The 27,713-nt window shown below is 41.9% G+C and overlaps 1 protein-coding gene across 5 annotated transcripts; it reads left to right on the top strand.

Annotated features, from left to right (window-relative positions):
* The first annotated feature begins 28 nt into the window (after positions 1 to 28).
* Positions 29 to 27,174, top strand: DNAJC18 (DnaJ heat shock protein family (Hsp40) member C18). Of its 5 annotated transcripts, none has more exons than XM_045445714.1 (9): positions 29 to 106; positions 3,000 to 3,086; positions 5,137 to 5,323; positions 12,905 to 13,050; positions 16,205 to 16,390; positions 17,552 to 17,667; positions 18,654 to 18,763; positions 21,013 to 21,185; positions 25,982 to 27,174. In XM_045445714.1, the coding sequence occupies exons 2-9, from the start codon at positions 3,047 to 3,049 to the stop codon at positions 26,104 to 26,106; spliced, it is 1,083 nt and encodes a 360-aa protein (XP_045301670.1). In that variant the 5' UTR covers positions 29 to 106; positions 3,000 to 3,046; the 3' UTR covers positions 26,107 to 27,174. The 5 variants fall into 5 exon arrangements, with proteins under 5 accessions (XP_045301670.1, XP_045301660.1, XP_045301680.1 ...); XM_045445704.1 differs by having other exon boundaries at positions 82 to 194; XM_045445724.1 differs by lacking the exon at positions 25,982 to 27,174 and adding an exon at positions 23,086 to 24,029 and having other exon boundaries at positions 82 to 194.
* Positions 27,175 to 27,713: the final 539 nt, after the last annotated feature.

Below are 27,713 nucleotides of genomic sequence, written 5' to 3'. Positions count from 1 at the left end.
CTGGATTCTGTTGGAACAGTTATTGTTATTCTGGCTGCCATGGACACTTAATTCAGCTGCTTATCATACTGGACTAATTAGGTCAAGAACATGAGTTTCACTCTAGGTAACTCAGTTGATGTCTCCATTCTAAGGCCACAAACTTCCCCCTGACTCTGGACAATGTCCTGCAAATATGAGCTGTTAGTCATAAGGTATTTATATCTGGGGGAGAGGAGGTGAACTGGTATTAATATGAGATTGCATGGCTTTTACTCTGAAACCGACATTGCCGTCATACATTAGCCATGTTGATTTTCCTGTTGCTAAATAGCTATCTTTTGAGAAGGTGTCAAGGATGAATTCACTTAATGCTGAATCCTGTACTCTAGCAAACTATATTAGAGGGAGTTCTGCTGGAGGATCCTACTATTTATGCAAATACAAGACCCCACCTCTGACAGGAAATCTGAGCGCAGCCTCCTGCAGCCCCTGCAGCTTCCCTGAGACAGTATCTCTTCCTTGATGTCTAGACAACAGGATGGTGGCCATTTACAAGATAGCTTCCTCCCTATTCTAACATAGGATTAGAAGGGCTCAAAGCAGAAACAGGTGGTGGGATGGGTGTCTTTCTTCTGCTTCTTCCCCCATCTTATGGGAGGGCAACTGACAAATCAACTCAGGCACACAGGCCCAGTTGGACAGAGAGATCATTTACTCAGTATCTTTCTTCCAGGGCTAGATGGGGCAGCATCTCAATCATATAGGGCACAAGGCAAACCTCAGTATCACCACCAAAAATTCACTACAGTTCAACAAATATTTCTAAAAGTAAGTAGAGAAAATTGATAGATATCTGAGGCCAGCCCTAAGTAAAATAGTTTAGCAGATAAAGGATCATTGCAGGCCTCTTGGCCTACTTCATGCACACAATTCCCCCAAGCCAGGTTACTGCTACTCAATTCTACTTGAATCTGTTGGAAATCATTATGTGGCTCTGCTCAGCAGTCTCCCTCTGGATTTGTGGGTGTCCATTATCACTTCTTTGAATTTCTTTCTACACTTACGTTGTCCCCCTTGAGAACTGCCTTAGAGATCCCAATTTCTCTTCTCTTATTTCCTTCCCAGTTGCTTCCTCACTCTTCCTGCTGGTTACTTTCCCCAAGCACCACCATCCTGAACCTTCTGAGCCCATGGCTTCCTTTTTTACCAGAGACTGAATTTGATAATGGGAATTATTTTGTTGAGTGGTTGGTGTGCTTCAGCCAAAGTTGGCACAGAAGTGTTCTAAATGTTGAGGTTTGGAGTTCTAAGTTAGTCCTAGCGCTACAGTCATAGAAAGATTCATCCAGAAGTGTTAATTGAGGTATAAATGAGATAATGGGTACATCTGCATGGCAATATCTGAGAAGGTTGCCATGCTGAGTCATTTTTTACTGATCTAGGACTAAGTCAGTTGTCTAGAAAAGGAGTGGGGAGTGAGGTTTTAGAGAATAATGAGAAAGGTTGTTGAGGTATCAAACACTTCCAAAAAACTGCAGCTTTCCAAATCTTGTCCAGCATTCTTGATCCTGGACTCTACACCTAAGTAGGCCTATAATTCTCAATCCAATTACTCCCTACAGTGCTCTAGCACCCCCACTCCCAACCAGATACCTCTAACTTCATAGTACTCTGACATCTCTCAGTACCACCAGACCTTAGCCCTGTGCCCCCGGACTCAGAGGCATACCCTACCTTCCCCTGTCCATATTTTAGACCAGTTTGTTTAATTTCCCAAAACCAAATAAATAACCTTTTTACATTCAACCACCTAATGTATATCCCTGATCAAGTCCCTTGTCTGCAGAACACAAGTGGCTTCTTTAGGACCCACCCTTCTGTGAGCACACTGATCTCATCCATCCCAGGGCCACAGCTGACTGCACGGAATGCAGAGAACTCCATAGGACTGGAGGCTTTTACCTTATCAGTTTGTGTCTCAGGCTGTTCATCTCCCTATCCCGCCCCAACCTCCTAAATAGCTGCTGCTTGAAATCATAGTTGGCACACTGTTTTGGTCTTCCTGGTAAGATCTCAATGAATTCTAAGTAATTTTTTGTTTGTGGATGTATATGATCACATTTCACTTTTGAAACCTGATCTTTAGCCATCCCAACTCAGCTGCAGGCATTGAGTCTGTAATAACACTGAGAACTGCTTTTATTCTTTGCTGGTCCCCATGCAGACCTGAGTGGGAAAAGGCAGGAATATTTCACTTGTCTTTTACTAATTTCCAAGGTTTTCTGAAAAGAAAGGAATGGCCAAGGAAATGACTGGGGTGGAACAGAGGAGAAAAGTCTCAGGGGTGCCCCGGAGTAGGATGGGATGGATGAAGTTTGATAAGGAAGAGCAAAGATAGGGGATTTAACGTCGGCTCCAGTGCCTGCCCTTTTCTTCTTTCTCTGTCCCTGCCCCTAGAGGGACCTAGAGGTCCCTCTAATGATGCTGTGCTAGAGCAGATGGACGAAAAGGGGTGTATCCAGACTGCTAACTACGTAAATCGACCTCACTTTTCTATTTTCTTGGCTCTTAAATTATCAGGATTGGATTCGCATCCCCAAAACTTGTCTCTCAATCTCCAGGACCTAACACACTTTGCAGAGAACAGGCATTAGCGTATATTTTTAAAAGACATCCCTGAGATGAATAGTCATACTATCAATCTCTAGACTAGTTTGCAGCATCTTTCCCAGGCAGGATCTCATCGCGCCTCCTTGAATGTCCCCAGTGTTAGGCGAGGCCGAAGCCATTATCCCCACTCCACAGAAGCAAAGTGTGGTCCGAGTAGCCCATCAGCCAACCAGCAGCAACAAACCACCACAAACCTCACTTCCAAAGACCAAGCCCCTTGTACAGCTACAATTCGGCTTGCCCCTTGCGTGGAGCCTGCCGGGAGTTGTAGTCCAATGTACCGCAGCTCCTATGAGTTGGACTACAATGACCAGAATGCCCCGCGCTTCTTGCCCCTTCCCTTTCAGCCTCGGGCGCCGGGGAGGCTCGGCCGACCTGCTGATTGGGGACCGATATGGCTGCGACTTTGGGCAGCGGGGAGCGCTGGACAGAAGGTACCAGGTCCTTGCCGGAGGGTGGGACAAGGCAAAGTTCAGGAGAGGGATGAGGCTCCTTAAGATGCCTGAGGGCTAAGTTCTTGGGCCTGAGGTAAGGGATGGAGGCCTATGATAAGATGCTGAGCCCAAGTAGTATTCCGAATTAGGCGGGGGACCCCCAGGGCAGGGGCTGAGATCTGGAAATCAGGAGCGCTGACTCAAGCAAATGCACCGTCCAGGAGCCCAGAGTCACCCGTGATGACATTTTTGCCTCCGGCCCCCATCCCCGCCTCCGCTAGTGCCCAACCTAGGGCCCACGGTGGTCGGGCCCCGTCCGTGCTTAGGTGTCCAGAAGGTTAGCAGAGTGATGAGGACCCCCTCCGCCCGGACTTGCTTTTCAGGCCCTTATCCTCGCCGCCAAACTAGGCCGCCTGACTCTCCCTCTCCGTTTGGTCCTGTCCCTGCAGCCCGCATCAGGCACCGTAGGCTGACCTTTTCCATCCTGCAGTCAAGCAAAGAGTGTTGATTCAATACCTATTATGTGCCCAGCATTATGATGATTGTGCATCAGGGATTTGACATCGATTTGGGCCCCTGAGATCACAGAACTCTGAGTCCACTGAGGGAGTATGACAGGTAAACAGACAATTATAAAACAGCCACTAAGTCCTGGGGTATACAGCAAGATCGTAGGTTTGAGAAGCACACTGAGAGCTTGGGTGTCAGCGGAGGCCTTATGGAGAAAGTGTTATATATGATGGCATGAAGGATGTGTTGGAGTTAGGCTGACTTAGAGGAAGAATGTTGCAGGCAGAGGGAACAGTATGTACAAGGCACAGAGGAAAGAGAAAGCATTGCTGATCTGAAAGGTGTTTGATCTGGCTAGAGCATAGACTGTAAAGGAGCAAGCATGTTGTGAGGGAGGAGGCTGGAAAGGTAGGCTGGGACTAGGATATGAAATTTGGGGGAAGGGCAGTCCCTTGGGTAGTCACTAAGGGATTTTCGGCAGGAGAGATGTTTTAAAGCCTTTCCCAAATTTGCCTTCTTTGACTGGATTGCTATGGCCTTTTTTTACATCCTCTCAGGTGTTAATTGAAACTTTCCCCTTCAAACTATAACCTCTTTGTGGTCAGAAGTAAGTCTTATCTGTACATCTCCTTGATCTACCTAGCCAAGTGTCTTATTCTATAGATGTTAGTTTAAAAGAACTGAGGAGGGCCTGGCTGACTCAGTCGAAGAATGTGTGACTGTATTTTTTTTTTTTTTAATGTTTATTTATTTTTTGAGAGGGAGAGAGAGACAAAGCATGAGCAGGTGAGGGGCAGAGAGAGAGGGAGACACAGAATCCAAAGCAAGCTCCAGGCTCTGAGCTGTCAGCACAGAGCCCCACACAGGGCTCAAACTCATGAACCATGAGATTATGACCTGAGCTGAAGTCAAACACTTAACTGTCTGAGCCACCCAGGTGCCCCTGTGTGTGACTCTTGATCTCAGGTTCTGAGTTCAAGCCCCATGTGGGCTGTAGAGGTTGCTGAAATAAATAAAACTTAAATAATAATAATAATAATAATAATAATAATAATAATAATAATAAGACTGAACTCACCCTACTTTAAATCTTACTGGTAGGAGGCATTGCAACAACAAAAAACTATTTTATGAGCAGTGTCACTTCTGACCGTGGATCACAGAAAAATAGGCTTCTCCTGCACTGCACTAAAGGCAGAGTATTGGGCAGACACCTCCTGAAAGGCAAGCTATTGAGCACACGCCTCTTATGCCCCTTTTCTGGCTCGGATTCAAAATATTTGCTGAATATTTCCTGTGGACGTTATTATGCTTCATGTTTCTGGCATTGTATGTTTTTCACGGTTGCTTTCATATTTACTATATTGTCTTCTCAAGGAAGATGTTTGTTCAGTTTTATATGGATGCTTAAAAGTCACTATGATTCAGAGGTTTGGCCCTCACACTCATGCCTACAGGCAGCCTCCCTGATAGTTAGGGCAGGTAGCAAAGTTGATTGCAGATCAGAATGAGACCTAATGGAGGGGCTATTGCTTTGCAGCTTACATTGATGCAATTAGAAGAAACAAATACCCAGAAGATAGACCTCCTGAAAGTCATGACCCCTGTGGTTGCTGTAACTGCATGAAAATGCAAAAGGAAAAGAAGTCTGAGAATGAGTGGAACCAAACCCGGCAGGGTGAGGGGAGTGCCACTTACACTGAGGAGCAGCTGCTTGGGGTACAAAGGTGAGTCTGTGATGGGACAAAATGAGTGATTTTAATGTAGAGTTCCTGACAAAATGTGTTATCTATTTCTTCTCAAGTATGCATGAAGCATTCTCCAGGATAGATGAGATGTTGGGCCACAAAGCAAGTGACAATAAAAGGATTAAAATCATACAGTGTATGTTTCTGAAATCGACAACAGAAGCAAATTTAGGAAATTCACAAATATGTGAAAATTAAATAGTATGTTCGTAAATAACAAATAGGTCACAGAAGAAATCATAAGAAAAATTAGGAAATACTTTGAGATGAATGAAAATGAAAATACAACATACCAAAATGTATAGGATACAGCTACAGCAATACTTAGAAGGACATATATAGCTCTAAATGTTAATATATATATGTATATATATATATATATATATATATATATGTATGTATATATTTATTTACATTTATATTTACATTTATATTTAAAAATCTCAAATCAATAAGCTAATCTTCTACCTTAACAAACCAGGAAAAGAGTAAAAAGAATAAACTAAATCCAAGCAAGCAGAATGAAGGAAATAAAACAGAGTGGAAATAAATGAAATAGAGGTTAGAACAACAGAAAATCAATAAAACCAAAAGGTTTTTTTTTCTAATGTTTATTTATTTATTTTGAGAGAGAGAGAGAATGAGCTGCAGGAGGGGCAGAGGGAGAAGAGAGAGAAAATACAAGCAGGCTCCCCGCTGAAAGCATAGAGCCCATCTCAGGGCTTGATCCCATGAATCCTGAGATCTTGACCTGAGCTGAAATCAGGAGTTGGACGCCCAACTGACTGAACCACCCAGGCACCCCTGAAAGTTGTTTTTTTTTATTTTTTTATTTTTTTTTTTTAAATTTTTTTTTTTTCAACGTTTATTTATTTTTGGGACAGAGAGAGACAGAGCATGAACGGGGGAGGGGCAGAGAGAGAGGGAGACACAGAATCGGAAACAGGCTCCAGGCTCTGAGCCATCAGCCCAGAGCCTGACACGGGGCTCGAACTCACGGACCGTGAGATCGTGACCTAGCTGAAGTCGGACGCTTAACCGACTGCGCCACCCAGGCACCCCAGTTGTTTTTTTTTAAACATCAACAAAATTGACAAATCTTTAGCTAGGCTAACCAAGAAAAAGAAGACTCAAATAACTAAAATCAGAAATGAAAGAGGGGACATCACTACCAGTCTTACAATAGTAATAAAGATTTTAAAAGAATACTATGAACAAATGTATGTCAACAAATTAGATAACCTGGATGAAACAGACAAATTTGTAGAAAGGGACAAACTACTGAACTTATTCAAGAAGAAAAAGAAGATAGGGTGCCTGGGTGGCTCAGTCCTTAAGCATCTGCCTTCACCTCAGGTCATGATCCATGGTTCATGAATTAAAGTCCTACATTGGGTGAGCTCGAGCCCTGCTTTGGGTGAACACAAGCCCCACTTCAGTTGAGCCCCATTTCTCTCTCTTTCTCTCTTTCTCTCTTTCTCTTTCTACCCCTCGTGGGATTCTCTGTCTCTCTGCCCCTTGCTCCCTTACTACCCCCGCTCAAAAAAAAAGAAGAAGACTGATGTCTGGGTGGCTCAGTTGGTTCTGCATGTGAACACTCTCTCTCTCAAAATAAACAAATATTAAAAAAAAAAAGAAAAAAGCATATGGACCTACTACAAATACAGAGACTGAATTAACATCAAACAATTTCCCACAGAATGCAAATTGGTGCAGCCACTCTGGAAAGCAGTGTGGAGGTTCCTCAGAAAATTAAAAATAGACCTACCCTATGACCCAGCAATAGCACTGCTAGGAATTTACCCAAGGGATACAAGAGTACTGATGCATAGGGGCACTTGTACCCCAATGTTTATAGCAGCACTCTCAACAATAGCCAAATTATGGAAAGAGCCTAAATGTCCATCAACTGATGAATGGATAAAGAAATTCTGGTTTATATACACAATGGAATACTACATGGCAATGAGAAAAAATGAAATATGGCCTTTTGTAGCAACGTGGATGGAACTGGAGAGTGTGATGCTAAGTGAAATAAGCCATACAGAGAAAGACAGATACCATATGGTTTCACTCTTATGTGGATCCTGCGAAACTTAACAGAAACCCATGGGGGAGGGGAAGGAAAAAAAAAAAAAAAGAGGTTAGAGTGGGAGAGAGCCAAAGCATAAGAGACTCTTAAAAACTGAGAACAAACTGAGGGTTGATGGGGGTGGGGGGGGGGGTGGGGTGGGTGATGGGTATTGAGGAGGGCACCTTTTGGGATGAGCACTGGGTGTTGTATGGAAACCAATTTGACAATAAATTTCATATATTGAAAAAAAAAAATTTCCCACAGAGGGGAGCCTGGGTGGCTCAGTTGGTTAAGCATCCAACTCTTGGTTTCAGCTCAGGTCATGATCTCATGGTTTTGTGAGTTCTAGCCCCATAGTCGGGCTTGCACTGGCAGCACAGAACCTGCTTGGGATTCTTTCTCTCTCCCTCTCTCTCTGCCCCTGCCCCACTCATGCTGTCTCTCTCTCTCTCAAAATAAATAAATAAACTTAAAAAAAATTTTTTTCCTACAAAGAAAAACCGATGTCCAGAAGCCTTCACTGGTGAATTCAACCAAATGTTTGAAGAAGAATTAATTAATCCTTTATAAAGTATTACAAAAAATACAAAGAGAGGAATACATCCCAAATCATTCTAGGGGGCCAGTATTACCCTATAACTAAAAACAGACAAAAGACATCATAAGAAAACTAAACTATCAATCAATATCCCTTATGGGTATAGATTCTAGCGACATATAAAAACATATGAAATGTATGAAGAGGATTATATACCTTGATCAAATGGTTAACACAGGAGGTTAACACATGAAAATCAGTGTGATGCACCATATTAATAGGATAAAGGACAAAAGCCACATGATCATTTTAATAGGTGCAGAAAAAGCATTTGACAAAATTCAACATTTTCTTTCTTTTTTTCGAACATTCTTTCATGATAACAGCGCTTAACACCATAGGAATAGAAGCTTCTCAGCTGATAAATACCATCTACCAAAAACCCACAGCTAACATCATCATACTTAATGGTAAACAATTGCATGATCTCCAAATCAAGAAAAAGACAAGTATGTTCACTCTAGTCACTTCTATTCAACCTTGTGGTAGAGGTTCGAGCCAGGGCACTTAGGTAAGAAAAAGAAATATAGAAATCATCCATGCAGATTGGAAAGAAATAAAACTATATTCACAGATGAATGATATAATATAGAAAATCCTAAGGGATACACATGCACACACTCTTAGAACTAATAAATGAGTTCAACAAAGTTGCAAAATACAAGATCAGTATACAAAAATCATTGTTTTTCTATACCCTACAATGAACAATCCAAAAATAGAAAACAATTTCATTAACAACACCATCAAAAAATTATAAAATGCTTAGGAATAAATTTAATGAAAGAAGTGTAAGATGTACATTGAAAACTACAAAACTTCATTTAAGGAAATTAAAGATCTAAATAAATGGGAAGATAGCCTGTGTTCATGGATTGTAAGAGTTAATATTGGAAATATGGTAATACTATTCAAATTGATCAGTAGATTCAACATATCAAATTCCTCACTGCCTTTTTTTTAATATGAAATTTATTGTCAAATTGGTTTCCATACAACACCCAGTGCTCATCCCAACAGGTGCCCTCCTCAATACCCATCACTTACCCTCCCATCACCTCACTGCCTTTTTTACAGAAATTGACAAGCTCATCCTAAAATTCATATGGTAATGCAAGGGACCCAGAATAGCCAAAACAGTCTTAAAAAAGAACAAAGTTGGAGAAGTCACACATCCCAATTCAAAAACTTATTTCAAAGCTATAATAATGAAGATAGCGTAGACTAGCATAGGATAGACATGTAGATCAATTGAATAGACTTGAGAGTCTAGAAGCAAATCTTTATATTTAGGGTCATTTGATTTTTTTGACAAGAGTGCCAAGGCAGGGACGCCTCGCTTGCTCAGTCAGTAGAGCATGTGACTCTTGATCTCGGGGTCCTGAGTTTGAGCCCCACACTGGTTGTAGAAATAACTTAAAAAAAAACAAGGCAAAAAAAAAAAAAAAAAGGCAAGGCAATTTAACAGAACAAAGAGTTGTCTTTAATAAATGTGTTGAGACGCCTGGGTGGCTCAGATGCCTGGTTAAGCATCTGACTCCTGATTTCAGCTCAGGTTATGATCTCACAGCTGGCGAGTTCCAGCCTCTCCCAGGGCTGCCTGGGAGTCTCTCTCTGCCCCTCTTGTGCCCCCTTTGGAGCAGTCTCTCTCTCTGTCTCTTTATGCCTGTCCCTCACTCATACATGCACCCTCTCTAAACATAAAAAAAAAAAAAAAGATAAAAATGGGCAAAGGATCTAAATAGGCATTCCTCCAAAGAATATATACAAATGGCTCTAAAAAAAAAAAAAAGAAGAAGATATACAAATGGCCAATAAGCATGTGAAAAGTTGCTCAGTATCATTATCATTAGTCATTAGGGAAATACAAACCAAACCCACAATGAGATACCACACCACCTTATACCCACTAGGATGGCAATAATCAAAAAGATGGACAATAGCAAGTGTTGATAGGAATGTGGAGAAATTGGAACCCTTGTATATCGCTTGTAGGAATGTAAAATTGTACATCAGTTTGGAAAATAGAATGCCAGATCCTCAGAAAGTTTAAACATAGCACATGACCTAGCCACTTCCAGGTGTGTACCAAGAGAAATCAAAACATACTTCCACATAAAACATGAATGTTCAAACAGCATTATCCATAATATCCCCAGATGGAAACAACCTGCAAGCTGATTAATTGATGAATGGATAACAAAATTGGGAATATCCATACAACGAATACTGAATACTTTTTGGTAATAAAAGGAACCAAGTACTGATACATTCTACAACATTAATGAACCTTGAACATCATGCTAGTCAAAGAAGCCAGACACAAAAGTCCACATATTGTATCATTCCTTTTATATGAAATGTCCAGAATGGCAAATTTATAGAGACAGTGGTTGCTAGAGGTTGGGAAGTAGAAAGAGGCCTGACTAATAATGAGTGTGAGGTTTCTTTTGGAGTAATGAAAATTTCTGGAATTAGATAGTGTTGATGGGTGCACAACTCTGTGAATGTACTTAAAAATCAATAAATTGTATATTTTAAAAGAATGAATTTTGTGATATATGAATTATAGCTCAATAAAGCTGTTTTTAGACAAATAAAAGTTTATACAAAAGAGAGAAAGAGGCAGAGGAGTATCTGCCACGGAAGCAGGGATTGGAAACTGGGCTGGGAACCCAAAGGATCCCCATGGGCAGCTCTTGGGAAAGGACCATGACTGACATTCCAGACTCTGCTTTACAGTCCAGCCTGCGATGCTGACTTACTTTGAACTCTTCAGCAAGGCTCTGCCTAAATGGACTGTGTAGTTGCAAAAGACTGGAGACATCCTAAGTGCCCGTGATTAGGGGATATATATAATCCATAAAATACAATAATATGCAGCTTTTGAAAAGAATGACATAGATATATAATGGCCAATATTTATATGTTACATGCTATCAAGCACTTTGATGAATACTTCATTTAAATCATAACAGCTCATGATGCATAGTTGAAATTACTAGCCCATTTCAGAAGATAACACCAAGGCACAGAGGTTAAGTACACAGCAAGATAAGATCCCAACCAAGGCATCCTGACTCCAGAGTTCATGCTCTAACCCAACATTTCTCTAAGTATGGCTTGGAAACGCCAAAACCATCAGGGGGTCTGCAAGTTTACAACAACTTTAATAATAATATAAACACATTATTTGCCTTTTTCACTCTCATTCTCTCGTGATTGTACTGTGGAATTTTTGAGAGGCTACCTGATATGCAGCTATATCATCACCATGTTTTAAAATTTCTTGCTTTCATTTCTAATTTGATAAATATTGATAGGTACAACTCATATAAACAAAAGCTCTTTGGGGAACTTCAGTAATTTTTAGGAGTATAAAAACTTCAGAGATTGGGGTACCTGGGTGGTGTGCGATTTGATTTTGGCCCTGATAGTGCAAAGCCTGCTTGGGATTCTCTCTCTCCCTTTCTCTCTACCCCTCCTCAAGTCATGCTTTCTCTCTCTTTCAAAACAAGTAAATAAACTTAAACAAACAAACAAAACTTCAGAGATCAAAAAGTCCAAGACTTTGGGTGCCTGGGTGGCTCAGTTGGTTAAGTGTCCAACTTCAGCACAGGTCATGATCTCTCAGTTCATGAGTTTGAGCCCTGAGTCGGGCTCTGCGGACAGCTCAGAGCCTGGAGCCTGCTTCAGATTCTGTCTCCCCCTCCCCCACTCATGCTCTATCTCTTTCTCTCAAAAATAAATAAACTTAAAAAAAAAAAGTCCAGGACTGCCACTCTGGTCTACATTATTATCCTGTACTCGTTTCTGTATGTTATGGATCAATCTCTAAGATAAACTGTTGGTTTTTAAAATTTTTTTAATGTTTATTTATTTTTGAGTGAAAGAGTGTGTGAGAAAGGGGCAGAGAGAGAAGAGGAGAGAGAATCGCAAGCAGGCTCCATGCTATCAGCGTGGAGCCAGATGACCCAGGGCTCAATCTCAGGAACCATGAGATCTTGACCCGAGCTGAAATCAAGAGTTGGTAGCTTAACTGACTGAGCCACCCAGGTGCCCCAAACTGTTGGTTTTTTTAAAAATGATGTATAAAAGTAATTACAATATGCTCCTATTAGGTTTAGAAAAATGTGGAGACGTGTCTATACACATACTCATGCTATACACAGCATTCACAGAAAACTTCTAATAGTGGTTGTCCGTAGGGTGGGAGATTGAGGGGCAGGGAATGGGGAAGCAGTAAGTTTTTTTAAGTTTGTTTGTTTGTGTTTGAGAGAGCATGAGCTGGGGAGGGGCAGAGAAAGAGCAAGGAGGAGAGAGAATCCCAAGCAGTCTCCATGCTGTGTGGTGCCCCACGCAGGGCTGGAACCCACAAACCATGAGATCATGACCCCAGCCAAAACCAAGAGTTGGATGCTCAACCGAGTGAGCCATCCAGGTGCCCCTATATATTAACTTTTTAAAACAAAGTTTTAAAAGGTAGCCATAAGGAAAATGAGAGAGAGAGAGAGAGAGAGAGAGAGAGAGAGAGAAATAACTAGGGTAATTAGATGTTCTTCTGGCTTTGCTATCCTGTGATTCAACTCTCAGGGGCTTAGCCTGCACCTTGATTTAAGGATGAGCATGTTTATTCTACCCACTTGCAGGGATTTAGGAAAAATAAAATATCAGATGTAAAAATACTTGGAAAGGCATTACGCTCTTGGTGGGAGGAGGACATTGTTAATCAATTTGAATGTTTCATTAATGTATTCACCAATTTTCTTTTAGGTTTGTCTTGGGTTTGTTTTGAGGCTCACATACCGGAGGATCAAGGTACTATTTTACAGTGAATTGCACAAAAGGGGACTTTGTAGACATACATGTTTCTGATGTGTCTTTTTAGGATCAAGAAATGCAGAAATTACTATGAAATTTTAGGAGTGTCTCGAAATGCCAGTGATGAAGAGCTTAAGAAAGCTTACCGAAAACTTGCCCTGAAATTTCACCCTGACAAGAATTGTGCTCCTGGAGCGACAGATGCTTTCAAAGGTCTGATCCTGAATTAATGTTTAATTCTGCCCTTCTTATGATATTTGGTCACAAGTCATTTTCAGCCTCCCCTGTAATTGTTTTATAATGCTACAAACAGGGCCTTTTTTCCTTTCACCTCTTAAATAGTAATAATCAGCATGGCTCCCTCCTGTTTTCATTCACTTATCTTAATTTCTTTCGGAAAAAAAATATTTGGTTTCTCTGTAACAATATGTTTTTATACTTAATACATAAATAAAAATCTTACTTAACAGCTTCACCCCCAGTGAAGCCATTGATTCAGTCAAGGATTATCAATGGATGTTAAAACTGCTTGTGATGGGTTTTTGTTGAATAGGACCCGTGATGTCAGAGTATCATCCTCCAGAATACTTACTGATGACAAAGCAGAAAAATTCCTTTACAATGGAGATATCTAGCTGTCACCACTTTAACCAAGTGATCCAACTTATTGTCACCAATACTGGCCCCACCTAACATTATGTGGTATGGCACCTCTGTGGTATTCTTTATTTTTTATTTTTTATTTTTTTTTAACGTTTATTTATTTTTGAGACAGGAGAGAGACAGAGCATGAACAGGGGAGGGTCAGAGAGAAAGAGAGGAAGGCACAGAATCTGAAACAGGCTCCAGGCTCTGAGCTGTCAGCACAGAGCCCGACGCGGGGCTTGAACTCACAAACCGTGAGATCATGACCTGAGCCGAAGTCGGCCGCTTAACCGACTGAGCCACCCAGGCGCCCCACCTCTGTGGTATTCTTGCCAAAATGTTTGACCTGAATCTAATAATGAAGAAATCATTGGGGCGTGTGGGTGGCTCAGTCGGATAGGCGTCTGACTTTGGCTCAGGTCATGATCTCACAGTTTGTGAATTCAAGCCCCGCATTGGGCTCTGTGTTGACAGCTCAGAGCCTGGAGCCTGCTTTGGATTCTGTTTCCCTCTCCCTCTCTCTCTCTCTCTCTCTCTCTCTCTGCTCCTCCCTCACTCATGCTCTCTCTCTCAAGAATAAATAAACATTAAAAAAATAATATAATGAGGAAACAATCAAAATATGGGCCATTCTACAAAGAACACTGACCTGCTCTTCAAAAAAGTGAATACAATGAAAAGTAGAAAAGGTGAAGGGACTAATCTAGATGAAAAGAAATGAAAGGGATATAAAAGCAAATGCAATACACAGACCTTGCATGAATTGCACGAATTGATGTTAATTTTCTTAGCTATGATAACAGTACTGTGATCATGTAGAAGATTGTTTTAGGAGATACGTGCTGGAATATTTAGGGATGAAGTGCATAATATCTGCAGCCTACTTTCAGATGGTTCAGCAAAAGAAATGTATACATACTATATGTATTTATGTATGTGTGTATGTGTGTATGGAAAGTTGAGGGAAGCAATGTGGCAAAATGCTAACAATTTATGAATCAAGGGAAAGGGTGTTTTTCACTATTTTTTCAACGTTTCTGTTGATTTGGAACTTTTCTTAAGAAAAACATGATAGCTCTGAGAACACTTTAAAAGTCAACATTTATGTCAAAGGACAATCTCCCTTTATTGATGTGCCATTGTGAATCTTATCCTCCCCACAGTTTCTACATGGAAACAAATAGATAACCCACATTGTCTTTACATCTTCATGTAAAGTATCTCATAGATCAATGTCATATCTATGAGATATCTGTCAGATTTCAAGGGATGTAATGTTGAAGCAACTCTAGTTAGCTTTTTTTGTTTTTTTTTCTGCTTAGCTTTTTTATTGCTATAAACATTTAATATAATTCCCTCACTAGAAGAATCATAAAGAAATGTTCCTTCTGACTATGTTTCTGATAGTGTTGACTGAATTAAAGGTAGGGAGTGGGGATGTCTTAAAGATTTGTTTTTCGGGGTGCCTAGGTGGCTCAGTCGGTTGAGCATCCGACTTCAGCTCAGGTCATGATCTCACAGTTCATGGGTTCAAGCCCCATATCAGGCTCTGTGCTGACAGCTTGCTCAGAGCCTGCAGCCTGCTTCAGATTCTGTGTCTCCTTCTCTCTCTCTGCCCCTCCTGCACTCATGCTCTGTCTCTGTCTCTCAAAAATAAATAAATGTTAAAAAAAAAAAAGATTTGTTTTTCAAGGTTTCTTTGATTAGTGGTATTGATTTTATGTTTAAGTGAAATTAGACAAAATTAGTATGTTTGTGCATAGGGAGATGATGGTCAGCTTGTGTAATCTATTCAGTTTTTGATCCATCACTGAGACATTGGAGATATATTTCTTAATTTCTTTTTTTTTTAATTTTTTAAATATTTATTTTTGAGAGAGAGAGAGACAGAGAGACAGTGTAAGCAGGGGAGGGGCAAAGAGAGAGGGAGACACAGAATCCAAAGCAGGCTCCAGGCTCTGAGCTGTCAGCACAGCCTGATGCGGGACTCAAACTCACAAGCTGCGAGATCATGACCTGAGCCGAAGTTGGACACTTAACTGACCAAGCCACCCAGGCGCCCCTATATTTCTTAATTTCTAAAGACCACTTTCTAAAGTAAACTGAAACGAGACTGTGATTAGTGAGGACTTTGCTTTTATTTATTTACTTTTTAAGTTTATTTATTTTGAGGAAGGAGGGGCAGAGAGAGAGGGAGAGAAAATACCAAGCAGGCTCCGTGCTGTGAGCGGAGAGCCTGACTCAGGCTCGATCTCATGAAGTCATGAGATCATAACCTGAGCCAAAATCAAGTCGGACACTTAACCAACTGAGTCACCCAGGTGCCCCAAGGACTTTGCTTTTAGCCAAGCTGTAATTGTACTGACTCTTTTATTCAGGAAACTGTTTATGACTTCACGCTAGAATACCACTGCTTATGTATGAACTGTTTCCAACCATAAAGTAATTGCTCTCAAGTGAAATAAGGACACATTTTTGATGAATGAAAGCGTAGTTTTTAGCTCATTTTGAGTCCAGTATTACTTCTGGCTTATCAAACTATATTGTGGAAAATGTCAAGGGCAAGAACTCTGGTGAACTCTCTAGGCCCAAGCACCTTTCCTTAGGCCCCTGTGAAGTCATCCAGCACCCAACAACTCTGGGCTCTTCATTGCTGCTACAGTGATCACCCTCAGCTACAGCAAAGACTGTGTACTCAGGTATTTTTGGATTTTGATTGCAGCGATAGGAAATGCCTTTGCAGTCCTGAGTAATCCTGACAAGAGACTCCGCTATGATGAATATGGAGATGAACAGGTGACTTTTACTGCCCCTCGAGGCAGACCTTACAGCTATTACAGGGACTTCGAAGCAGATATCACTCCAGAAGAACTATTCAATGTCTTCTTTGGAGGACATTTTCCGACAGGTTAGTATTTCAAAATTATCACTTAAAATTTTATCTCTCTCTCTCTATCTCTATATCTCAGCAAGTTCCTGTGTAAGGATCTGAATAGAGAGACTATGGTATGGTGGGAAGAGCAAGAAATTGGAATCAGATGAGCTTGGGTTTGAGGCAGGTCTTCAGCCTCCAACTGTGCATGATTTTAACCAAATCACCTGGTCTCTCTGATCCTATTTCCTCACCTGAGAAATGGGGCAGATAACCTCTGCTTCATAGGGCTGCTGCGAGAATTAGATTTTTAAGTGCTTTATAAATAAGTAGCAAGATGCCTATTATCATTATTGCAAAATAGCAGTTATATAAAGATAAAAGTTAGAAAAATACTCCTAGAGAGTTGGAAGTTGGAATAATTAAATGTCCAGGAAGTAAATTGAATTTTATGAGTTGCTATTAAAGATACTAGTAACATAATCTAATATTGGGCAAGGAAGCAGACATGAGCATATCAGACAGGATTCATGGCCCAAATGTTCTTTCTTTACTGGCCTTTTGGGGTTCTCTCACTCACTAGTTACAAAAGACTATTTATTTATTATTATTTTATTTGAGAGAGAGAGAGAGAGAGCACACATGTGGGTGAGTGGAGGAAAAGGTCAGAGGGAGAGAGAGAGAATCTTAAGCAGGCTCCACGCCCAGTGCAAAGCCTGATGTGGGGTCACAGCCGTGAGATCATGACCTGAGCCAAAATCAAGAGTTAGAAGCTTAACTGACTGAGCCACCCAGGTGCCCCACAAAGGACTATGTAAATAAAGGCAGGAGAGCTAAGCACATTCCATTTCTAACTGGTTCACTTGGCTTACCTACTATTTTATTTTTCTACTGACTAAAATTGGACAATACTCTACCCTCAAAGAACCTGGGAGGGAACAAACTGGGAACAAGCTTAGAAAAAGCAAGGAAAGAGTGTTTGCCATATCCTATACTATGTCTTTCTTTTCTTTCTTTTTGAATTTTGCATGTGCAAGCATGATTTTTATTTTATTTTTATTTTATTTTATCATTATTTTTTTAAAGTAATCTCTACACTCAACGTGGGGCTCAAACTCATGACCCCTAGATCAAGAGTTGCCTGCTCCACCGACTGAGCCAGCCAGGCGCCCTGCTATGTTTTTCTTTCTTTTCCAGGAAACATTCATATGTTTTCAAATGTGACAGATGATAGTCACTATTATCGCCGGCGGCACCGACATGAGAGGATGCAGGCACGGAAGGAAGAAGAAGAAGAAGAAGAAAAGCCTCAGGTACCGAGGGAGAACAGCAGAACTGCTGCTCATAAACACTTGTATTGAGCTGACTTTTATGGTGCATATGATCAGGATTTAGAAGTTCAATGTGAGTTATGTTGTTAAAATGTGTTTTAGGAAAGCAGAGGCAGTGGTAGGAAGAGGGCTCAAATAGGCCCAAATGGTACCTCCTTCCCCACCCATCCTTTGGTGGCTGTTCCAGGAAATCAGTTCTCCTGTGGGGCTGTCTTCATCAAGATTTTCTTCCCTGCAGAAAATAGGAACCCCCTTCAAAATACTCAGAACTAAAGGGAATTTAAAGTAAGGGATCTAGGGAGTCTCATGAAGCTCAAGGGCAGGACGCACAGCTGGGCCTCATGACAGACAGGAACCAGAAACTAAGGTACAGTCAGGCACCTATACCGCCAAACTATTTGTGGCCAGATTGTCTCCACTTCTCCTGCCTCTCTGCATCTGTTTTATTCTCTCTAAGCAGCCTGGCTTGTTCTACTTCCTCTTGAAAACAGCAGCCTCCACTGCCTAAGAGTGTGTGTCCTTCAGGTGACTGCCTAGCAGTGAAAAGTGAATGTCAATTCCAAATTCCTAGGAGGGAAAATGTGATTATCCCTGCTGGGGTTAGATGTCCCCAGTCCATTCAGCTGTGGCCAAGGCAACAAAGCTACATAATACTAACATGGCCCTTTGAGGGTCACAGTCTGGGCAGACTCACCCAGCGGTGTCTGTTTCACTGGTCTTAGAAAAGGGGGCTGCATGAGAATTACTGTGTGTCAATATAGGTTTTGGGTGGGTCTCCTTCAGCCTTCTCAGCACAGAGAACAGAGTGTTTGGTACTTCTCAGCAGAAAGTACAGTCTTCCTAGAAGCCTTGGGCTTTGTGCAGTACATTGCAGTAATTTGTATTTTCTTTGGGAAAACTATCCTATTTTCTGTAAGCTTTATATTAACAAAGACCACTTATACCAAATATTGTTTCCTCTTTTCCAGAATACGTATTCTGCATTTATTCAGTTACTTCCAGTTCTGGTGATTGTGATTATATCTGTTATTACTCAGCTGCTAGCTGCTAATCCCCCATATAGTCTATTCTATAAATCGTAAGTCAAATATTTTTAAATCTTTCTTAACAACAATTTGGAGGGTGAAAGACTTGAACATTTTGCTGGTACGATGCTAACATTTCATTTCCCCTTTGTAGAAAACACTGATTTTGTGTTTAAAGGAACAGCTGGATAGTAAAGAGCAGAGACTCAAAAATACTATAGGCAGTTTCCTGTGTGCTCAGGACATGGATTGTTTTGTTTTACAGCGACATCATCTGATCAGCCGCAGAACAGCAGCAACTGGTTTCTGAAAGATTAGTAGACTAACTTCAGTTTCAGATTAAATTCTTGTCATACCATGTGAGATTTAGAAAGGACCGAATTGAGCTTGTGATTGAATCGCTGGACCCCTCTGGGTCAGGAAAAGAGTATCTGAGATCTAGTGACTATTTTCTATTTAAGTAATTGCAAGAATAGGACATTTATTCATGATGAGGCTACAAAGTCAAACCATAGTATCACATTTCTTTGCTTTTACTGAAAATATAGAAATTCATTGTAATGTTTGTATTGCATGCAAATTATGAGCTCAGATAGGAATTTTTTGTTTCTTCAATTAATTATTTCAATTAATTCAGCTTTCAAAGTTTGGTCCCCAGACCAGCATCATCAACATCAACTGCCAGCTTGTTAGAAATGCAAACTCTTAAGCTTCACTCCATGTATACTGAATCAGAAACTCTGAGGATGAGAACTAGCAATCTGAGTTTTAATAAGCCCTCCAAATAACTCTGGTCCATACTAACGTTAGAGAATCACTGGATTAATTATTTTAAGTTAAATGAGAAATGAGTCATTACTCATTATTATAGTTTAGCAGACAAAAACCTTACAAAATGGGGGCACCTTGTTGAGTCAGTAGAGCATTAGATTCTTGATCTTGGGGTTATGAGTTCGAGCCCCAAATTGAGTTTAGAGGTTACTTAAAATATTTTATTATTATTTTTTTTAACATTTATCCATTTTTTGAGAGACAGAGACAGAGCATGGGCAGGGAAGGGACAAAGAGAGAAAGGGAGACGCAAAATCCAAAGCAGGCTCCAGGCTTCAGCACAGAGCCCAATGCGGGGCTCGAACCCACGAACCGTGAGCCAAAGTCGGACGCTTAACCGACTGAGCCACCCAGATGTCCCTTAAAATAAAATCTCTAAAAAAATTTTTTTAAAAACTTACAAAATGTGGAAGCCATGGGGCATAATGGGGAAAAAAAGTCTTTTCTGGTGATCACTGTAGAATGAAGACTGTATTCTAGATCAGTATCTTCATTTTACATAAAGGAAAGCTGAGAATCAGAGAGAAGTTATTACTATCAGGTCACACTGGCCTGATTCCCTCTATTTTCCGACTTCCCATGTTCCCATTTGCCATTGCTACCTCCTTTCTTGTGCAGCTACTGCGACAGGGAGGAACTTGCCCTGCTAACACCTTCCCAGACGGAGGTGGGAGAAGTCATGGCCTAAACACTGAGACATTCAGCAAGATCCTTAAGTAGAGAGATGAAAGGAGGAAGCTGGGAAAATGTCAAATATACCTCAGTAGAGATGGAATTTGTCTAGGTTGAGTAAAACTAGCTTGGATTTTGCATATTGCTATCACATTGTTTTAACTTGAATTTGAGATCCCTTCTATACTTCCTTATGGTTAGTATTTAGTTAACCCAGACCTACTGATGTTTCTAAGCACCATATGCCATTGGACAGATCAGACCCACAGGGAGTTAGTGCAAAAGCATTACTAAAATCTTTGTCTGATATTTTTGCAGTTCTCACTTAGCACCTATGTGTGAAGTACTTTTTACATGTCCTAAAAATTGATACTAGGTTGGTTCTAAGCTATTTGGTTATGTGTGAATAGCTTACTGTAACAATCAGTTCATTCAACCAACATTTGCCAATAGCCCACTCTGTGCCAAGTACCATGCTAGGTCCTGCACAATATACAAAATTTTTTTAAACATTCAGCATTTAATTTTTAGCACAGAAAGCAATATAAGAGAGGTAAATCCTTTAAGAGAATAAAGTAATCATACCAAAGCTGAATTCACAGTATGACATGCTCATATAATGATGACATTACAGTCATTACTTTGCTAGGGAAATTATAAATGTTAGGTGTATTAGACATTGACACTTGTGTCTGCCCTATGAAAATGTGATTATGGTTATGACATCTATGCAGCCAGTGCTAAGAGTGATATTGCCAAATATAAAAAGCTTACCCGAGACTCTCTCTCCTTGTCTCAGGACCTTGGGCTACACCATCTCTAGAGAAACACAGAACCTGCAGGTGCCTTACTTTGTGGATAAAAACTTTGAGAAGGCCTACAGAGGAGCCTCTCTACGGGACCTGGAGAAGACGATAGAGAAGGATTACATTGATTACATCCAGACAAGTTGTTGGAAGGAGAAACAACAAAGTAAGATGTTCTAGAAGGGGCTTTCACTGGTGGTCGTACTTCCAACCCAAGGCATTCCCAGCTTCTGGATCCATTATTTCTCCTTGTTTGAGTCATACCTGTTTATGTGGACAGAGGCCCATTCAGGATACTACAAAAAAGTGAAGTTAATTGACAGGATCCATGTGGCCAGGACTTGGAAACCTTAGGAACTTAGTCAGCCCTAGCTGCCTATCTGTGTGTCTCTGAGTGTCCACCTCTCTCTGTTCATCTGCCCGCCTCTCCTCTCTGCCAGCTGCCTGCCTTTGCTTCTTCAAGCTTTCCTTCTTCATAACCTGGCTTTGCCCTGGTTGGCTTTGGTTGCTGCCCTCCTCATCACTCTCCCAGCTTCCACAGCCCCACTAGTTATTGGCCCCTTTCTACATCACAAGCTTCCTCCATAAGTTCTCAGTCCTAGCTCGATTGGTCCACTTTCCTAATTCCACACTCCCTACAGGGAAATCTGATTGATCCGGACCAAGTTTTTGAGCCAGACCAAAAGCCAGTTCTAGTTGGCTGTGGCCACATAGATCAAAATTGACCCCTTCTGGGTCTGCCCCTTCAGTAAGGGTGCGTTTGAGCAGGCCTTGAACTCTTTTCCCTCTCTGGAGACAGTGAGGGTAAAAGGGTCTGCCAGGTGGCTTTCAGTTCCAACCGAGTGTTAATGGGCAGTGCTGGTAGCAGGGGTAGTCCTGCCTCTCAGCCAACAGGTTCACTTTTCATCCCGTTTGAATTCCACAGATACACATACACAATCATGTGCACACCACACACATGTATACCTTAATACCCATATCTTATAAAAACTTGGCTTTGGTTAATTTTTAAAAAGCAAACTAACTCATTTTTTAAAACAGTATTACTGGGTATTATTAAATGTCTAACAGTGCCTGATGAAAGTAGCTCTTCTGTCACAGTGCTGCTAAGCCCTTGCTGACCCATCATGCATCCCCACCCTACCCCCAAGTTAATCTCTCCTTCCTGTGTGTTCTTAAAACACTTTGTTCATCCTGCTTACACAGTACTGTCTTCAGTGTTAGTGTTCTGTTGGTAAATGTCCATCTCACTGTTGGACTGTGGGTTCTCTGAGGATAAGAACCATGGCTTACCAATCTCGTGTTCCAGGCCCCTGGCATGGTCCTTGATTCAGAACAGGTGCCCAACCAATAGCTTTTGAAGAGAGGATTCTCAGGACTGGAAAAAACGAAAATGTTTGTGGATTAAGAATCACAGACGGGGGTTAATGTCCTTACCCTGGCCTTTAGGGACCTTGTCTCTGCCCTCTATTTCGGTAGGGCAGAGCCCACCTGAACCCTCATGTGCACTAGGAGCTTGATAGGCAATTACCATGGGATGAAAGGGTAAATTAAGCAGGGGGAAGTTGCTTCAAAAATTTATTGAAAAATACTGAAAAACCTGAGGGGTCAGGAATTACCCTACCTCATGTCAAACTAGGTGTTGCAAGTTTCAAAGATCAGGAAAGAATTTTGGAGCAAGAAAAGGCTTTTGACAGAAAGGCATTTAAAACATGGATCTAAGTCAGGTGAAGGCCACAGTGTGTGTCCTAAAAGTCCCCATTGTACTGTGCCCTGGAGGGTTTTGAATTTGTTGCTTTGCACAAGAACTGGATGAAAACCTGTATTTCACATTCGTCAAACACACACCCACCCACGTACACTCCCCAGCTGGATCTTATGGTAAGGATTACATTCAAGGTCGTTTTTTGGCTTATCTCCCCATCTCCATGAGGCTAGCTTCAGGGCTTTGGTCCTCTCTGGGTATAAATAAGAATCCAGTGGGTAAGCATGATGCATGTACCCACAAGTTCCGAACAGAGGGTGATCAGCACACACCCTTTAAAAGTCTATTTCTGGCATTTAAGGATGGTGGCTGTCCAGAGTCTCCGCACAACCCAAATGCCATCTGAGAATGAACGGCATCTGTCCTCCGGATCCAGCAGCAAGTGCAGCCAACAAGGTTAAATTTAGCACTTGGAGGTTGTAAAAATAAACCCACTTGAGAACAAAGTTCACTCTTGGCAACATACCGAATGGAAACTGTTTTTAGCAAAGTTAGCCATTGTCTTTTTAAATCTTTTGTTCATCTCTTTTCTCTGTTTTGCCTTAGAATGCTTAATCTGAGTGAATTTCTATGAGTAATCCCTTACGATGAACACTGATTGCCCTGTTTACTCCTTCACAGCTGCATCTAGATAATAAACCCAATGCCAGGGGAAGTGGCCATGCCACTGGGCTGATGGGACAAAAGTAACAGGCAGGATCTGCCTCCCGGCCTGACAGAGCTGAGCTGAGATCCTGGCCCTGCCTGGCAGAGGAGCATTTCTCTCCATGCCCTGGAGCAGGGTAGCACAGTGGGTAGAAGCTTAGGCTTTGAAATGGGGATAAAATGCACTTCCTCCTAGAGACGCTGTATGGGTTATAGAAGATGGTATGGGTATAATGCTTAGCATGGTATCTGGCACATATTAAATACCTGGTTCCTGATGGAGTCCAGGCCTTGCATAGTCTTGCTAGCCTGGATGCAGAACTGTCTCATGTGGCTGGATCCTGAGGATGGTTGGGAACCATTGTGGTCTTCCTGACCACATGAGAGCACAGTGTTCTTGGGAGAGGCTCTGGGACGTGCTTAAGCAATTTTCGTGAGTCAGTTTCCCTGGAAGCCTCAATACTCTGTCCTTCTATCACAGGTCAAGGGAAACATTTTGTGAAGAAGAAAAGCTGTTCTCTTGATGCCCCTCCTACAGATTTTTTTTTTTTTTTTTTACTTAGAAGTTACTGAATTTTGACAAAGTATGTCAAAAGTAACATATTAGTTGAATTGACCTTTTACTCATTGAAGGACAAAAGCATTCACTGGCAGTTTGGAGAGAAGTTTCTCTAAGCCTAGTAATGGGCATTTGGGACTGGTTCCTTGAAACACTGACATTGTTGCAAAGTCATTGCTCTGGAGCAGGGGTCTCAACCTCTGGAGCATTGAAACTTGGTTTTAATGAACCTTATGAAAAGCTGTGTGATCGTTTGAGAAAAGCATTCGTATATGTACAGTTATCCTTTATCAGCCTCTTAGAGTGGGCTTCAGTGTAGAAAATAGTAAGAATCATGAGCCCTTAGTGTTTTGTAGAGTGAGATTCCAGGCAATAAGGCATTTAGGTAAGCTCAGCAAGCAAAAAACGTAAGGAAATCATTGCAAGGAAAAACAAAGCCACAGAAATCTGTTCCGTATACTGGCATAGCTGTGACTCCAGAGGACCAAAGGCATAGACTCATTTTACAGAGTCCTCCTGAACAGGTTTCCCACATGCCAGAGAAGCCAGAGAAATGGAGTTAGTGCAGTGGGCTGGCCTCAGGAGCGGAGGGCTCTCATTTGGGTGTGACATACGTTCTCCAGAGAGCCTGCGAGCATGACTGTGCCAAGGCAAGCTCCTACTAGCAGGCAGTGCGGGCACCCTCGCCAAGGGGTGAGAGCGCATTGTTCTTGGGCCCAGGAGGCACACTGCTTGCCAAGCAACTGCTGGGCTAGGGCCCAGGCTCTGAGCCTCCATTGTAGAGGGAGGGTTTTCATGCGTGGCCACCCCTCACCCTGGAGTCCTGCACTTAATCTGCACTTTGGGCCTTACTTGGTGTAAATAGAATCATTGTGAGCAGAAATGCCAGACAGTGTTTTGTGTTGATAGAAACTTATTCAGAAACCAATGCCCATTGTTCCCCCTGGCTAAGTATTAATTCCTATTTCTAGTCAGTTTGCTGATTAATCAGAGACAGGTGCCTCTCGTTCCACCAAGAAAAACAAAATCTGTTGGCAGGATGATTCGGAATGGACAGACATATTTCAAAATGGTTAAAATAGCATTTTCACAAGTATGGTCCTTTAAACACGGAGTAGCTGCCTGCTGTCGGAGGCTTTCAGAAGCCACACGGCCCATCCAAGCGTTCCATCCTGTTAATACACAACACGTCTCTGGGGGTGCTTTTCAGGCTTTCCTTCCTAAGAACGTCTCTGAAACTTGACAAAGGAATGAAAAATAGAGGCAGCCAAACCACCGTTGAGTCGGGAAAGACAGCAGAGATTATATTCTGGTTAAAAATAGAATGACCTTCTCCACCATGAAGAGAAAATGAAATTCATTTAGTCAAGGAGCCAAAGGTCACTGGATCCAGATGATTTCACTTTTAAAAGAGCCCAGCTGCCTTTGGCCTTTGAGTTAGAGACCCCACATGTGGTGAGGGAATGAAGAAAGCCGCCAGCAACTTGGCCTTCTATAGAAGGCATACCCACTGGAGGGAGGCTCTGTGTCAGTTAGCATGTATGAGTTATGATCCAGCAACGCAGGGGACAGAATGGAGCAGCTGTCTTTGTTTCAGATGACAGGAACGGGCGATTGGCCTCCATTCTCTCCCGACTGCCATCTGAATGCCATTCGTAGGAAGGCCACGAAACGGAGTCTCCTCTTACTGCACACGTGCATGTTTCCTAAGTCTGGTGCCAAATGTTCTATTGATAAGAACTAAGTCCGGCGCTTTTATAATTGAGCACGGATACTGTAGGACTCTGGGACCACAGGTGTCCTTTAATCCTTAGCACCTGGTGTAGTATAGCTGCTGGATTCAGGTTTCTTGAATAAATGAGTAAGCGTTCCCTAAATTTAATTAAAAGAAAAAGCATGAAATAAAGTAAAAGGGGCTTTGACTCCAGAAATATTGAAATGAAACAAAGGAGGTTAACTCTCTTGATGAACTGTTACCTCTTTTATCTTTCAGAGTCGGAATTGACAAATTTGGCAGGATTATACAGAGATGAACGATTGAAACAGAAGGCAGAGTCACTGAAACTTGAAAACTGTGAAAAACTTTCCAAACTTATCGGCCTACGCAGAGGTGGCTGAGAGGATGATGGCCCTACACAGGGTCGGGGTTTTGCTACTTGTTACTATTTATGTTCCTAATTCCATTTTATAATACAAAATTAAGAAATGATGAACATTTTACAACTTGCTAACTTTGGTGGGCAGAGTTGAAGGCACTTGAGCATGGAGCCAGACTTGTCATCACAGAATCTTTCCTGGGGATTGGCTCCAGGGGCCATGAACAGTTCATCTAAGTTGAATTAACAGCAGAGCGTTTGATGTAGTCCCCTTGCTCCGTGCCTACCCTGCCTCTAGGATTGGGATTCAGGCATCCCAGAGCAGATCTACATATTCTTCCTCCTTCCCTTCTTCAGTTAAATCTCAATGCCCAGCCATTCCTAGGCGTAGCCAAAGCAGCTTAATATTAGTTGTTTACAGTGTGCACGAAGAATGATCCCTCTCCCCTCATGAAAGTCATCATGTCCCCTAGCATTCCGCCCTTGGAACATGGGCCCACCATGCTTGCATTTTCTAAGGGGAATGTGGAGAGATGTCAGCTATTACGGACAATAGTTTTCCCATTTGCCTATCTCTGTTCAAAGTTACTAGCATTAGCAAACTGCCTGATTTGAGTTTCTTTTACTTCCTTAACCCTTTCTCGTCGAGGGTCCAGAAAGTAAAAGCTATTGGGTGAAACAGTTCCATGGACAACTCAGCAGCAGAGAGCAGGGGTACGGGGATAAAGGTAAAAATGCAAGACTGAGTTTCCTCTTGCAGCATGACATTTGACCAGAGTCCCTCCACCCCAGAGAAGTCAGACCTAAGAATAGGCATTGCCAGCCAACCAGGATGGTTGCTCAAGCCTAGATCTAGAAGGGAAAGAGGCTGTTTCTGTGGCTTTGGAGGTCTGGTATTGGTCCCAAGCAGTCACTGTGTTTAACCCAATGCCCTACATTTTGTTATATGAGATGCTTTGCCATGTAGTCAACATTTATTGAGTGCCTGGTATGAAGCAGGGGCTCCCACATATAGTTTCTTACTTTAGCCTCCTCATAATGCTGTGAAGGAGACATGTTACCCTCCCCCCCCCCCCGCCTTTTTTTTATGAAAGAGAACGTTGGCCCAGAGAGGATGAATGGTTGACCCAGTCATACAATTGGTAGTGGCAGAGCTAGGCTGATTATCCAGAAGGAAGTGTGAGATCATTCCCATTTGTTTGGTGATTCTAGCCAGATTGTTAAGGCATAATCTTAGGATGCCCTGGTCCCTCCTGACACTGTAACCCTGTATCCTTTTTATGGCAGTCCTGCATTCATTCAGGACACTTCTTCCTTGGTCTTTAGAAGCAAGACCCTCTCTAAAATAATTCTGTATACAAAGCAGAATAGCCACTCAAAGGCAGGTAGCCACTCCCACTGATGACAAGGAAGAAGTAAGCTGTTTCCTTGGCCTTGTGGTTCTGGGCCCTCTTGTCCCTCTTGGGCCCTCTGGGCCCTCTTGGCCCTCCAAACCCCACTGAAACATGGGATCCCTTAGCCTGGCCAAAGTGAGCTGCCAGGATTGAACCGCCTAGATCATTATGAATCAGAACCTGGAAAATCAGTAGGTGACTACTCTGGACTCCGGGATGAAAGAAAAGTTCCCTT

The sequence above is a fragment of the Leopardus geoffroyi genome, chromosome A1 (genome assembly GCF_018350155.1).
Source record: "Leopardus geoffroyi isolate Oge1 chromosome A1, O.geoffroyi_Oge1_pat1.0, whole genome shotgun sequence".
Lineage (NCBI taxonomy): Eukaryota > Metazoa > Chordata > Mammalia > Carnivora > Felidae > Leopardus > Leopardus geoffroyi.
Note: the sequence above shows the minus strand (reverse complement) of the source record. Positions and strands in the feature narration are given on the sequence as shown.